The sequence below is a fragment of the Engystomops pustulosus genome, chromosome 8 (assembly GCF_040894005.1).
Source record: "Engystomops pustulosus chromosome 8, aEngPut4.maternal, whole genome shotgun sequence".
Taxonomy (NCBI): Eukaryota; Metazoa; Chordata; class Amphibia; order Anura; family Leptodactylidae; genus Engystomops; species Engystomops pustulosus.
In genome coordinates, this window is record NC_092418.1 from 46,572,206 (window position 1) to 46,588,189 (window position 15,984).

Consider the following 15,984-nt stretch of genomic DNA (forward strand, 5'->3'; position numbering starts at 1 on the left):
ACGTCTTTGACGCATCTGAACCTTATGGCGGTGTAAATTCAGTGTGAGAAAGGCTGGTCGATGTAATAAGTATTCGTAAAATAAATAATACTCTGGATGGAGGGATTACTCCGTTTAGACCACTTCTAAGCCCGATGAAAAGGCAATTTTATCACACAGCGGTTTCCCCTCGGAAGTGTTGCAGTGGTACAATCCACATATAAATAGTGAGGTTACGCCGCACATGCTTGCAGACATTTGTGTGGAGCGGAGAGAGGTGGTGGCGTGTGAGCTTGTGTTAGCTATTGAAAAGGTTTAGAGGGCACAAATCATCGAAAAGGGGCAAATACACGACATTAGTTGCTTTGTGGTAACGTCAGGCGCAAGCCGCTCGTGTCGCTTTGATAAGGAAGCTCACTGCTCCGGCTTGCGCTGACCTTGCCTGGCCACTGGGGGCAGCATTGTGTTCACCGGAATATTATTGACCTGAATTCTGGAGGCATTTGTTGCCTTGACTTTTGATATTGTCCCTAATTTTGTGGTAGAGAATCAGATCCAGGTGTGTGCGAGCTCCACGGTCCACACAATACAGTACTCAGCCCCCCTGTGATCAGTAATGCTTTGTGCTGCTCATAAATCATAATGAACGTGCTAAACGACTCGTACGTGTCCATAAAAGACATTAAGACCGGACAGAAAAATTTAAATGTCATCTTTATTGTCCTGGAGATAGGTAAGTGGGCCCTTCATGAGGGGCTGTAGGTGAGCAGCAGGTGCTTGGCACACACGTGGGCATCCCAGCTGTGCCCTTATCTTACATGATCACTTCACTTCTAGATGATCCAAGTTGTGACATATTTTTTTTTTTTTTGTGACTAAATCCCAGTTTTGTTTTTCCATTTTGATTCTTCAACACAGGCAGAGTTACAAAAACTAAAGATGGGCATGAAGTGAGGTCCTGCAAAGTGGCAGATAAAACGGGCAGCATCACCGTCTCGGTGTGGGATGAAATTGGAAGCCTTATACAGCCAGGAGACATAATTCGCTTGACAAGAGGGTATGTGATGATAAATGGTGCCGGCACACACACCACACACACCACCTGGTACTTTCTTGGGCCACTGAAAGTCCAGAAAGTGATGAGATTGCAGCTGTATGGAAAGTGAATCTCCTCCTGTAAACTGATCTACTGCTCAGGTTTTGGGTGTACCTGTGAGTCTTCCCAGTGTAAGGATTCTCAAGGGTTATTGTTTGCTAAGCAGATGTACACAGCTACGTGGTAACAGAAGTTGTGGCCTGTGGGACACTGCCAGCTATGGTGACGCTCTATCGCTGGCCCTGAGTGGTAGTGATAGGAAGAGGATGAGCATGTTGTTCCCTGCATAGACTATTATCACAGGGGTGGTACAGCTGCAACGTTTTAGTAAACCTTGTCTGCCCCGTTTGTTCCAAGCCCTGGCAGCCTGGTGCTGTATCTTGTAGCTTGTTTTTGGATGTGGTCTACAAACCACTTATCATTGACCTCAGCTGTAACCTCTACACTGACTGACCCTCAGCAAGGACGTCATCTGTCAGCAGCTAATTGTAACAGATACTTGGGCCAAGTCCCCCTTGGGTTGATACAGGCAAGTTTATAGAAGTCATTGTTCCACTACGCTGCATTATGATATCTTAATGGCACAGGTGGACAGTCCCTTTAAGTGCAAGAATTTTTAAACTTAAAGGGGTATTCCAGGAATCAGCATAATTCATATACAAGTGGGCACTCAAAATATAAGCGAATATGTAATTGGTTGTTATTTAAAATTTTGCTCCGCTTAGCAGAAAATGCTGATGACATAGACTGTAATGAAGAATTAAAATGCTACTGGCCCTTTAATCAGTCCGTTAATTTCCTCCGCGCGGTCCGTCGCAGAAAAGAAGATGGCCGCTGGTCACATGTCCACATCACATGTCCTGTACCTGCCTGGGCAGGGTCATGTGATCACCACTATGTTTGGCTGTAGTCGGTTGGTTGCAGTGCATCCAGTATGGTCAGTGTTGTGGTGATGGCAGTTACACATCATTACTATGGTAACAGAGCAAGAAAACCTGTTACATCATCACAGGGAGTAGCGCATAACAGGGAGGAGGAGTTACTGAGAACTAAAGGATCATGGAACTTGTAGTTTCCAGTGGCGGCCATTTAGTGATAACTCCACCTACTTTAGAGAGGCCGTAAATTTTGTAAATCACAAATCACATTATTATTTTAGCTCCGTTTTGTGACTAATGACATTGAGTATTGTTGTATTCATTTATTTATATCATCAAGGGTTTTGTGTCAGACGTTCATATTCCCGGAATACCCCTTTAAACTTTACTATAGAGTAATAGGAAATGTACACATAACATATATGGTAAACCCTATTTTATGAGAATCCAGTCCTTTACAAGCAAGATTGTTCAGTTGAGGTTATACGTCTGTATTGGGGGGGTACCTGCAAGCAATTTATGTGGCAAATCTGATTTAAAGGGGTATTCTCATGTATGGTATTTATTTCCTGTAGATTTATATGGTATAAATATCTGTAGTGTTTTATTCCTTTAGATGCAGATTTTTTTTTTTCAAGAGATTGACAGCAAATTTTTCCCTTGCAACAGGTCTTTTTGTTTTTTAATTCATTTATATATATTTTTTTTGGCTCAAAAATCTTGCAGCATTTTGCCGGCTACAGAGCAACATGTTGAACCCCTGAAAACAGACCCATATGTTGGTCCCATACCATGGACTGCACACATTGCCGAACTGCAGCACTGACACTAAGAATTCTTACAGGACCGTCGCTCCACTTTGTGCAGCAGACAGGGATTCCTTGCATCATTTCTCTGTATGATGCAGGGACTCTTATCCCGTGCAACGTGTTCAGTCCGCAGGCTGGACATGTTTGCCTGCAGCTGCCTAATACAGTAGCGGTGGAGTGTATTGGTATTTATCCAAATTGATTTGAACATATTTTTACACAGTTTTGACTTGTTCTTATTTTTTTGGGGGGTGGGGGATCCAGTTACCGGCTGCCTTTTCTCTGAGGACTATGAAAGCTGGTCCTCATAAATGGCTATAATGGCTATGCCAGCTAGGACCACCCTTGAATTCCTAATTGAGGTGTGAATATCAAACCAATCATCTTTTGTACATAATTACATATCACTCTGTCCCGCTCCTCCTGCTTGTCAACATACCGACCTGTAGATTGGATGCCTTGTGGGAAATGCCAGGCTCTTTTTGCTGATTTCTGTGAGATTGTACTGCTGCTGCTTATCTCAGATAGTTTATGCTCTTTTCCATCCTATACTATATTATACAGAAAGAAAAATATTATGTTCATATTGTGCTGCAATGATGTTACGACTTGCACTTTACAATCTTTTCATAAATTCCAGAAAGTATTTTCCTATAAAATCACATTGTTGTGCAACATAAACAATGTGCTAGAAATATTTGCGAAATGGACTCGACTTCCAAAACATTGAAATATTATGAAATCTGCTGGTTGGGGTGGAGCTAGTCTAACATAGAGCTGGAGCACACATTTCTATGCAGGAAAAGGGTTAAAGGGGGTTATGTTGGCTGCGAGGAGGTCTTTTAATAAGGACACCTGTGTCCCCACTATGAAACTGTCAGAACTACAAGAGATAAAAGCTCTTGGACAGGTGCTAGGTGTGCACCCCACCATTCTGATATTCGGCATGACCTTTCTCGAGGATCGTTAGAGAATCAACGATTTTGGCAAGTTTTCTCGGGTGAAGCATAAGAACATTTTCTGCTATGTGTACAGTAACCTGGTAGTTAACCCCTTCATGTGCAGTGGCATGAGCTCTCTGAACTGAAGAGCTCTCTATTACATTGCCCTTTGGACTGCCTTGTTAATTTCCAAATGCTAAACCTCAAAAATGGCAGAAAAATGGCATTTGATCACAGGTGGTGCTGATGTGTATCTAAACCGGATCAACAGGATCAGGGCAGAAGGCAGAACTTCCCTTTGTGCTCACATAAGCAAACAGTGAAGTATGTTGTAGCTGGCTTTCCTATTATGGCAGCCTGGCATGAGTTACTACATGTTTAGCTGTGCAAGCTAAGCACGGGCTGTCTGTGAAGAAGAATGGCTTATTGTTTAACGCTGAACTGTAAGACAATGTTTTATTTGCACCAGAGCTGGAGTGATAGGAGTGCATAGTCTTTACTTTGGGCCTGTATGTACGGTTAAAGCAAAAATTGTATACTGTCCATTACACGACATGGGTGTATGTCTAGGCCAAGTTTTCTCTTTTATGTTCCTTCCATGTTTAGGCTTTATTCGACTTCTGAGGATAAAAAGTTTACTTCTTCCTTAACCTTTTGCTGCAAATCTCCTTTCTGTTTTTACGTTTCAATCTTTTCCTCCCCAACTTCCAAAAGCCAGAATATTTTTTTTTGAGCGTCTGTTTTACAGATCGATATGAGGGTTTGTTTTTTGCATAAGAATTTGCACTTCCTGGTGACATCATTTAGCATTTCAAGCTGGGAAAATATTTTAAATGCTGTGAAGTTGATGAAAAACCACTTTGCACTCCACCTCCCTATTACTGTTTGGGTCAGCATCCTCATGACGAGATCTAATTTATATAGGTTTTATTATGTTTAAAAAAAAAAGTAAAAAAACCCCACTTTTTTGCTGTGTATGATATAATTTTTTGCAGGATGCTACCATTTCGGTTATTAACAGCCTTGATGTGTGACCTTTATAGATGATTTACACTTGTTTTTAAGGTATGCATCGATGTGGAAAGGATGCCTAACACTGTACAGTGGAAGAGGAGGGGAACTTCAGAAAATAGGAGAGTAAGTACACTGCCTGTTCATGGGAAGTGATGTATTTTGTTTCCACCAGCCGAGCATTAAATTCTGCTGTCAACAAAATGAGCATCTGATGTCACTTTCAATTTGTTATGCAGCATTTCTGGAATGAGCTCATCGGATTCATCCATTATGTATCATTGTTCGCACGTCAATAACTTGTTACCATCCACTATAGTTATTTGTATTGCAAATAAATATACAACAGATTTATCTCTATATTTTAATACCACGAAACAAAGTCACAACTTGTAAAACCGCTAAGTTGCTGTATCTCGTTTCAGTCAATCCTGAACTTTTTATTTCTTTTTTTTGGCTGCTTCCTTTGGTAAAAACTCTGCCCATCCACAATGTTCAATTATGTTTTCATTTTGGAGGCATTTCTTGGGTATTCACTCATTCACCGTCCATTGTAGGATGCGGCAGCCTAACTTCAGATGCAAATGCTCATTTAGGGATTAAGGTTCTTATTGTCCATTTAGTTTCACTTTGTGTAAGAGGCTTATATGCAGTATATGCACACAAGGCATATCTTTTGCTGAAGAACTGCCTTTGTAGTCTGGTTTGCAGTTAGTAGGGTGCTCATGGAAAGAAAAAGTATAACTAGGTTTCTCCCTAATCATACACATAAGACATCATGGCTAAGTTCAACCATAGATCTGACAACCTTCTCTAGGTGTTGCAGCGATCATGCACATCTCATAACACAGGTATTGTCAAGGCAAAAAATCTGTTAACACAGCAACTAGAAGATCAGTTTTTTTAGTTTAGTGCTGAATAAATAGATGGATGAGGGCGCTGAGGTACTTTTACAGGGAGTCTACCAGCCTTTTTGACCAGACAGTGCTGTGTAGAAGCCCTGGAGTTGTTTGTAACCCTGGCTTTGTGTATTGTAAGTAGCTGCAGAATTGTGAAAATGGATTTGTGTTCATGGATTTGTATCTGGACATGGTGCACTGTATGTACTCAGATTGCTCTTGTATACAAACTGCTGCCCAGCCTCTCCATTCTGCTGTAATATGCAACCAGAAGCCTGCTTTCGCTCTCGCTCATTGCGGAGAGTAGGAGCTGTGCTGTGTTCACCAGACTGTTCTAAGTCCAGCTATAATCCTAGAATATAAATCCATGTTCCAGTTTTAGTTGCTCCTTCCCCACACTGTGCCTGCTGATAGACGACTATTTATCTGAACAGGTGGTTGGTCCTCCAAAGTTGTCATGGGCATTATACTTCTAATTCCAGGTGGCATCTGGACCTACTTTTGCATGTAACTTTGTGTTCATGTTATTACAGAGTTTTCTTTCAGAATGAACCTTTCTTCACTGTTTGTTCTGGTTTAATGTTAAAGGACTGGCAGCATGGAAAACTGAAGTCCTCTATTTATTCACAGGCCAGGTACGGTGCAGGCAGCCGCAATGCGAGCTTCCACACACTACCCTGACCCGAGGGAGCACCCTCTAGGGCTGTGAAAAGGTAAAACCACCTCCATGCTAGCTCTGTCCTGTTTCAGTCAAATACTAGTCTGGATGGTTCAGCTGGATGATGTGCATGATGACCAGACTTCATTGAGATTTTGGCATTGTACTTTGCTTCACTTGCAAGTTGAAAAATCCTATATGTATCCAAAACAACATTTTTTTAACCTCTTTTCCAGAAAAATATAACATTTTGTCATGTTTACCAATACGTGCAAGAAACTATGCAACACATGATTTATGAATGTGGTCTTGGTGTATGTTTAGTGTTTTGTTCTTGCGAGAGTGAAAGAAATGTAATCTCTTCTGCTTCTTCCAGTGCTGCCATCTCTTCCTGCCCACTGGCGCCCTCAGTGGTCATGCTGCATACTGCTGTAGCTAGTGATATGGACTCCTCTCCATGACAGCTGTAAAAGCACTTCCCATCAGGGATCAGTAGAAGGCAGCCATGGAAGAGGAGAACATTAAACTATAGTCTTATTTGTGTTGTGTGTCTTTGTGTGTGAGATCTTTTGAAAACCACTATCTACTTTTATTTCACCAAGCAATCAAGTGTTGCAGTTCCCATGATGCGCTCAGTCTCTTTTGGCCCCTACAGCCAATCGGCTGGAAATCCCCTGCCTATAGACCGTAGTGGTCACATACTGCCCAGCCTGTTCAAATACCTTTAGCTCTGCAGAACTTAAGTGCTGGAACACCTAGGGCAGTGATGGCGAATCTTTTAGAAAAGTGTGTTTTAGTTGTAGTTTGGGCACTCTGTATGTCGCAAAGTGCAAACATGATCATTTGAGCAGTAACCTATTGATCGCCCTGAGGACACCAATACAATAGAATGCAGGAGACATTTGGATTGTAGCTTCCTTCCAGTGTCCCCTGAAGAGGAAGAATCAGGGCACCCAAAGCAGGAGCTCCAACGATAATCCATCCCTGTCCACACCTTCTCGCTCCTCCTGTAGTCCTGGCAGCCTAGTAAGTGTCACTTTAAAATAGCACCGAGTGAGGAGGAAGGCTTGAGTCCTATCTGGTAAATCTGGTAAATTCTGTGCTGGGTGCCCACAGAAAGAGCTCCGAGTGCCACCTCTGGCACTCGTGCCATAGGTCCGCCACCACTGACCTAGGGAAATATAAGACAAGTATCACTGTTTTATTTTTGGGTATTTAGGACACCATTTTTTTTTTAAATGTTCCACCTGGTAGCAATTTACAAATACTTATCTAATATTGATGTGTGAAAGCTGTGTTTGGATGTTAGTGGAAAATCTATAGTTAAGTCTAAAAATTGACATTACTTGGGTTTTTTTTATGGGGCTATGTAATTTTTTTTTACCATATGGGGTTTTAAATTTTTGTTTTTCTTCTATTTTTTAAAAATCTTTTTACTTTGGCGCAGTGGTCACAACGAATGGTATGAAATTATTAATACTGTAAATTAATAAATGTAACTATATTTGACCTTGCTACATTTAAAAATCAAAATTCTGAAGATTAGCAAGAAGCTACCATTTTACTTACAATACCACAATGCAATGTGCAAGTCTGGGAATATTTCCAGTACATGCTTACATAATAATAGAAGCAAAACTGTATACTATCCCATACTGTAAATACACCCTTTTACAACAAGTTGTCCCTTTCCTTTAGACAATTGGTATTATTTGCACAGAGCACTTTAAACCAGAATGAAAGTTTTTTTCTTTAATTTGTTTGGTCAAAAGTTATTTATTGACCACAATTAATAATGCAGTTGATAATAGTAACATTTGTAATATATTTTAAGGAAAAGTCTTTAGGATTGTTTCCTTAGAGCTGAACTTTTCTGGTGGGGACAAGTGTTGAGAAGACTTTCAGAAATGCTGCTCACTACAAGGCAAAGAAGCTGCAGAAAAAAAAGAAAAAAAGCTTTTTCTTTATAAAGTATATAACAAAGCTTACTATGATTGCCTGCATTATTCATCTCTCCAATAAAAAAAATATATGTTTTACAGGATTAGTTATGTTTTAATGGCAGTGTATTGGTACCCAAATTATTACATAAGTAACACAAACATTGGGAAAGTCAATTAAAAGAGCAGTCAATGTAACATACGAGTTTTACAAGAAGCTCAAACTGTAAACTTTCATGTTATTTTTGGGAGGGGGTTGTTGATGGAGTCTGAAGATACAACCTTAGCAACTTTTTTATAAGCCTCTATGTGTATTGGCCTTCATAGTATGGTTGAATTGCCAAAACATGACTGAGAGCGTTCCTTTTACGCAATTAATGTCCAATTTGTAAAGTTTAGGTTACTGTCATTTATGACTGGAGTTTCCTGGACCTGAGATGGACTTTGCATTTTGAAGAATTAATTTTTTTTTTTTATCATTTTTTTTCCTTAAAGAATTAAAATTAAAGTTGTCACTTTCTTCCCCTATAGATTTTGTATGGTGTATTCAGAAGTGCCAAACTTTAGTGAACCAAATCCAGACTTTGCCAACCAGCCACCAAAAGCGAATCCAAACAAAGCTGTAAGTCCCATTTCAGGAGTGCAGAAAGGCCTCAAATTAAAAGCTATTATGACTGTTATTACAGAGTACATAATAAAATATACTTTTGTATAGAGTTTGTAGAGACCGGGTAAAGGTAGCACTGTTTACATATACTGTATATATACCATTTCTGTTCTATTTTGTGCTGCTGTAGATCTGTTGCTGGTCTTCTTGCAGCAGATGTGTTTTTGCGAAGATCAGGAATATTTGGAAAGTCTACACTTCTCTAGAATAGTACGTGCCTGTGTTGTATGAAGCTGATGGTATAGTGTGGGCAGACAGGATCAATGGTGTATGAATCATTGATAAACCGCTTAAGCCTGTCACCTGATATACCTTGCCGTGCTTCCAAGTACTGGTAAATTAATATGGAGGCATGTAAAGGGTTTGCATTTTACTTGCTTTCAGACACAAATTTCATTGATGTAACAAAAGAAATGTTGTCTTACAGGTGCATATGGATCAGAGCAATAATTCCCCCCCTAACACAGGTAAGTGCATGGCAGGGAGTGAAAATTTAGCTGTAAGCTCCCCGGAGAATGTGAATTCTTAAAAAATACCATAAATAGGAGTCAAACCACAAATAAAAGGTCACCAGTGTATAAGAAGGGCATAACGTGTGTCCACAAGAGATTAAGGCTTTATAGGTGAAGCCCTCTCCATATAAGGCAGATATCTGCTGTATTATACTGTGACAGTGTATGTGTTAGTTGCCATTGTCGAAGCCGACCATTTCACCTAAACACTCGTTATATATATCATTTTATGGGGAAAAAAGATTCTTGGGATGAGATGTTAATCTAGTGAGTTAGTCTTGCTGCTATATTTGGGGGGAAAATATAAATATATATAATATTATATATGCCCATAGGATGCAGGTTTCTTTTGTCATTTCCAGCGGACTTGACAAATTACTGTATGTAAAAGGTGTACAAGCAGAGTTTTTGGCTTATACAAGAGTCCTTCGCTCCTCCTCTTTCTTCTCGCTGCGAGTAACAGTAGGCAGACACGCCTCTGCCCACTGTTACACACAGAATATAATTAATATATATAATATATATATAATTGAGTATAAGTTGACTTGAGTATAAGTCGAGGTCCTTAATTTTGCCACAAATAACTGGGAAAACTTACTGGCTCGAGTATAAGCCTAGGGCGGGAAATGTATTGGTCACAGCCTCCTCCAGTTATGAAATGCCCCATGCATGCAGCCAGCCCCCCAGTTATGAAATGCCCTGTGCAGCCAGGCACCTCCCTACTGATGAAATGCCCCTTACACCTCCTCTGCGTATAAAAAAAATTAAAAAAAGAAACTTGCATACTCACCTTCCAGCTCTCCCAATTCTCCCCTCCGCTGCTCTTCTCTCTGTATGTAACAGTGGGCAGAGGTGTGTCTGCCTACTGTTACTCGCAGCGAGAAGAAAGAGGAGCGAAGGACTCTTGTATAAGCCAAAAACTCTGCTTGTACACCTTTTACAAACAGTAATTTGTCAAGTCCACTGGAAATGACAAAAGAAACCTGCATCCTATGGGCATAGCTGCATACCTAGTCATTGGAATTTTAATGCTTTGCCAAAATAACTTTGTCTTTCTTTGTGTAAACACATTCTTAATGCTTGCGTCACTTATTACAGGTAATGGGCCACAGTCTGTGCCGGGATCCGTAAACTCGTTTCCTAATCATTCATCTTCATATAGTAACAATGGTAGGACAAATGGACGAGGACCTGTAAACCAACCACCAGTTCCTCCGCCAACAAATCCTGCTCAGCAAACAGTTGCCACTATCAGCAATGGAAGAGACCCAAGAAGAGCAAAGAGATGACTTGAATATACTTTCATATGCTACACAGAACGACACACCATTCTCTATAACCTGTAGCCCTCCACTTAGGGATTAACTGCATTTTCCAGCATGCTCTGCCGACCACAGACTGCCACGACATGCTGGGACTTGTAGTTCCACAAATGGAGAGCCACACGTTGGAGACGACTGCTCTACTTGAACACTTAGTGCACTTTTATTTATGGTTAATGTGAAGAGATGGATCTCTTAACTATATTGTATCTCAATGCAGTTAAGATGGTATGCGGAAACTATAATGATATTGAATTTGGAGCAATGTATAGGATTTGTGAATTGCCACACTGGACCAAATTGAACTTGCAGACGCAATCTCTCTATATTCCTTTTTTTTTTGTGACTCCTGCAATGTTTCTGTATAAATTGCATAGTGCAGTCTGCATTCAGCCTGGGATTACAGGGGTTTTCCCATATATACCTACCTTTTGTGTTTAAATCCGCCTATGGTCATATTTAGGAACAATGCTAAAAGTGATACACAAGTCTATACGGGTTTCCCTCATGTTATTAGTAAACCTCATTTTTTACAAATGGCTGTTCTTTCTTTATTTTATTTTTTTTTTTAAATGGGTTGTCAAGTAAATCTAAACTTGAAGCTTATGTTGGGTTCATATATGGTCAGTTATTTAATACTTTTTAAGAAAAACAAGAATCCTTTTTTAAACTGCTCCTGTAGTTTAGGTCTGATATTAAACTTTTTTGTTCTTTTCGATCCATGAATAACTTGTAGCCTTGGATTTACTTAGAATGCCAATATGTCAGCGAAATCTGTTGGGGTGTGAGAGGGTCTTTAGTCTGGTTCCTCCCCACTTGCCTTCATAATAGCTGTCCTGTACAGAAATGTCTGTGGGTGTATATCTACATGAGTGCAATAATGACTGCTCTGTATGAGTCACAGTGATATACCAAATTGGGATACACTGGAGCAAGATGATATCTGAGACTTCTCTTATATACATGGTCAGGTGTCCAAATTAAAAAAAAAAACAAAAACCCAATAAAAATGTTTTAATTATAGGTTGGGACAAAGGTTTCTATTTAATTACAGAAAATTGGGAATATTTTCTTTAGTTTAGAAATTCTGGGTTAATTGATTTTCTAAAGAAAACCCATTTTATTTCTCAAAGCGAGAATGATTGAAAGGGATGCTGGATGATTGTGGAAAATGTCTTTGTTTTTCTGACTCGTGCTCCTTTGTTTGAGCTACCTGCACACACATGTGGCTAGAATTGGCAGTGAAAGACAGACTACAACGTGTTTTTTACAGTTTGCTTCAGTCTGGCATCTGTTTTTCATTGATAAATTAGTCTGTGTTCCTTGAAAAACTGGTTGTTTAAGACATCCTGTACTTTTTTTTTAATGGCCACTATTTTGACCGAGCAACTGATCCATTGCACTGATACATTTACACCATGCCACACCATGGCTTGATTGTACTTATCACACCGTGGTGTTCCCTGACGTCATGAAGATTGCACAGACTTTGAAGCAGAGCCTGTGCAATCTCCATCTGTTCGGGAACCTGCTTGTATCTGACAGCTAACCCTTTAGGTTACTGAACTTTGCTGCCACAGCCCCCACAATCAATGGCGCTGCAAAGGGGGGTGCCAATCGCAGGATCCCAAGCCTGCCAACTGTGACTGCCAGGGGCAGTACCCAGCAGTGTCTGTGTCAGCCTGTGTATCTGCATAATAAAGAATAAGTCCCCCATAATGCCACATATACAGTGGGTATGGAAAGTATTAAAGTCCCCTTAAAAATTTTCAAGCTTTGTTTCATTGCAGCTTATTAGTAAGTACTGTACGCTGTACACAAGAGATCCAACCCAGTTGAAACCGTGCTGTCTACAGTTGGAAATCTGTTTGTCTTCTGGAATAGATATACTGGTTTGGTTTTAATCCTGCATCATGTCATTAGGCTTCCTGAAGGTCATGCTTGATGTCAAGAGAGCTGCCTTACATGGTAACTAAAAAGATGCATGTTTTTCCTTATTCCATCCTGGAAAACTTTGCATATTTTACAGACCATGTGAGAACCATGATTTCTAAGGAATTGCCCAAAGAGACAGAATTGTGGCAAGGCATAGATCTGGTCAAGGTTACAAAAGAATTTCTGCAGCACTCAAGGAAAATGTTTGGGATAACCACAATTCTTTCTGGCCGTTCAGCCAAATCATGCAATTGTGGGAGAAGAGCCTTGGTGAGAGGAGAAAAGTACCACAGACATATGGCAGGTGTCATGGCAGACTATGTCCAGGCCCTGTGACTGTGGTAATCTTCTATAAATTTATTGCACTGTGTTATATAATCCACTAAGCTTGCTGGCCGGCCTTCAAAAGATATTGTGCAGCCCTGAGCCACTTAATCCCAGCACCTTTGCAGTATTGGTGCCCCCTTACAGGCGGGTGACTTTTGAAGGGTACGCAAGGTCACTTAATTATCCTTTTAAGACACTCCCAGAACGCTGTAATACACAGATAACAAACGCAGCTTCTGGCACACACTCCGCCTATGAGCCGATGCCAGAAGCAGGATGTAATAGTACAGCAAGTTGCCTCAATCTGTGCCATTATATTACGTCTTTTGTTGGGAAGAGGTTAATGAGATCTACCATTGAAAATCTAGCATGATAAACCAGGAATACTTAGATGCAAGCACTGTGACTGGTAATCTTCTATATGTTATCCATGGCCTTCTTCCTTCTAAATTAAACGTTTGTATGCTAATGAGCCGGAACGACTGGTTGGTATTTCAAGAACCCTTCAGCTCTGTAGCTTCACATGCTTCAAATGTTCATTGTAAAAGCCTGTGAATCTAAATCGCTGAGGGGCGCTGGTAATTCCCCCAGATCCTTTCAGGCGGCTCATTAAAATAATTATTAAAGTTGACTTTATAAGTAAGGAGGATGGATGTAATGGATAACAAATATAAGAAGATTACCACAGTCACGATGCCTGGGTCAATGAGTAAGTTGAGTAAGTCATGATGGATTTTGATGTTAGATGTTCTGCAAGCAGTTTCCTGGGTAAAAAAACATACAGTTTACATAATAAATTCAGTTAAAACTAAAGTAAATGAAAATGACTGGCATTCATAGAGCCATAGAGCAGTCAGTCATCCTTTCTTTGCACCCCACATCTAAAATGATTTAGAAGTGACTCTGCCGTGACGTTTCGGACCAAGGAAGGGTACGCATGGTCACTTAATTATCCTTTTTAGAAACTCCCAGAACGCATGGCTTCTGAGAGGTGCAGGAAGTGATTTAAAGCTGTCCACACAACAACTGGATATGGCACAACAATAAATCACAACCCTGAATGGCTATAAGACCCCTTTCACTAGCCTCAGTGAAACAGAACCTTATCAACCCTATTAAGCTGCCACCAGTTCACCTTTAATATAATCCCGGTCTGTAATAGGATTATATAGGGTGAGGAACCAACCCGGTAGCATGTATATAACCGAGAAACACGGACATTGGCTTTGTGAATCGAGATAAACGAGCAGCACATGTTAAATTTTGTATTTAATTGCCTTAAGGGCACGCTAGACGAATGGTACACACAATAGATATGTATACAGTTAAACAGTACAAAATATAACTGTAGCACTACGAGTATTGGCAGTTCAGTAAGTTAGTTACCTTGTGTGGGCCTAATGGAACCTGATAGTCCACACCTTAAGATCTTCCTCTGCACTTAAAATGGGTTCCCAGACAAAAGATGAGAGGCATCCGAGTTGTCTGATTATATCAGGTGTAGACACACCTCTGTCCACTCCCAGGAGGGGTCATGGGTCCTTCCTACCTGGTATTAAGTCCAGAACATTGGAGAAGTCATAGCTTCTCAAGGAGAAGTCATAGGGTCAGGGTTCTGGTATCATTGGATCTGGGCGAATTCCTGGATCGCATGGATACCATAACTGACCCATTTGCTATGGTCCTATCCAGAGATATTGGGAATTGGGCCGCTGTGATCTCCTGAAGATAACAAATCCAAAAATGTAATTGCCCTTGGGCTGACATGGACCATAACTCCATAACTGTCCCTAATCAACGTATTGGTTTAAGAGTTTTATGAAAATGGGGGGGATATCAGCTCAGATGACACCATGGCTGCACAAGCAAGGTGTTAGTTAACTAAGCTACCCCCTGCAGAGCCGGAGTTCCTCCGCAGCCTTTGTAGTGTTGGCTAGCTCCATTAGGCTAATTGGGAGAGGACTGGAGGGAAGTGGGGGATTGGAGTAGTAAAAGCCCCCCCCCCCCCCCCCGGCCATATTTATCACAAACCTCTTAACAACTTGGCTCTTTTTCATGCTCCCCACCTTCCTGTCATATACTGGAAAGTGGTGAAAAAAACTTAAATGCAGTGAAATTGGTGAAAAAATGCATTTTCGCCATTTTCTTGTATGCTTGGATTTTACGTCTTTCACTGACCCCCAAATGACATGTCTACTTTATTCTTTAGGTGGGTATGATCACAGGTATACCAAATTTATATAGGTTTTATAATGTTTTCATACATTTACCAAAATTAAGACCTCCAGTACAAAAAAAAAAAAAAAAAAAAAAAAAATGTTCTGGGTACCTTTTTCCTACTTCAGTGTACAGAGCTTAGTGTGTTTTCTTTGTGACTTTTGATGATCTTTTCAATGCTACCATTTTAGGGACTGTATGGCCGGCCTTTTGATCACTTTTTATTTAATTTTTAAATTGACTTGGCATTGACTTTTTGTTATTTTTCATTACGGGGTTAAACACCGCATTTTGGGATGCGGCGATACATAAAATGTTTATGATTTTTACTGTTTATTTTTATTTATATCACTTCAAGGGAAAGAGCAGTGATTTGAGACCAAATTGCCGCAGATTGCCGCACCCCAATGATGTCACACAGAGCAATGATCCAAACCAACATGGCAGCGCCCTTGCTTTATAACGCTTTTCCGGCGGTAATCGCATGGCTAACACCCACAATCGGTGCTAGCGTCAGTCGTGGGTTTTACTGGTGTGTGTTTGCTGCAATATGCATCAAATGCTCACCGGCTATGGAGAGGGCTCTGCCCATTAGCCCTCTCCAAACACCCGCAGTTGACTATACATCACGTGTTGTTAAGGGGTTAAAGGAGTACAGTACACCCAAGGTTCTGTAACACCTGGCTGTCAAAGCAAGCAAAGACTCAGGTACAAATACACAGAGAAGTGTCTTATGAAAGAGATTTATTAACCCCTTCCTGCACCTTGATGTGATACTACGTCATAGGATGCG

The 15,984-nt window shown here is 40.5% G+C and overlaps 1 protein-coding gene across 1 annotated transcript; it reads left to right on the forward strand.

The window, feature by feature from the left end:
- Positions 1 to 223: 223 nt before the first annotated feature.
- On the forward strand, positions 224 to 11,249 carry NABP1 (nucleic acid binding protein 1). Its single transcript, XM_072120846.1, has 6 exons — positions 224 to 712; positions 898 to 1,036; positions 4,769 to 4,840; positions 8,743 to 8,833; positions 9,306 to 9,345; positions 10,489 to 11,249. Exons 1-6 carry the CDS (start codon positions 622 to 624, stop codon positions 10,677 to 10,679), a joined length of 624 nt encoding a protein of 207 aa, XP_071976947.1. The 5' UTR covers positions 224 to 621; the 3' UTR covers positions 10,680 to 11,249.
- The last annotated feature ends 4,735 nt before the right edge of the window (positions 11,250 to 15,984 follow it).

Bases quoted from the DNA above. Each gene is read 5' to 3' on its own strand.
- NABP1 (XM_072120846.1), top strand. From the start codon at position 622: ATGAACGTGCTAAACGACTCGTACGTGTCCATAAAAGACATTAAGACC. The intron at 8,834-9,305 runs GTAAGTCCCATT...GTTGTCTTACAG, and splicing joins AAGCGAATCCAAACAAAGCT to GTGCATATGGATCAGAGCAA. The intron at 9,346-10,488 runs GTAAGTGCATGG...CACTTATTACAG, and splicing joins TAATTCCCCCCCTAACACAG to GTAATGGGCCACAGTCTGTG.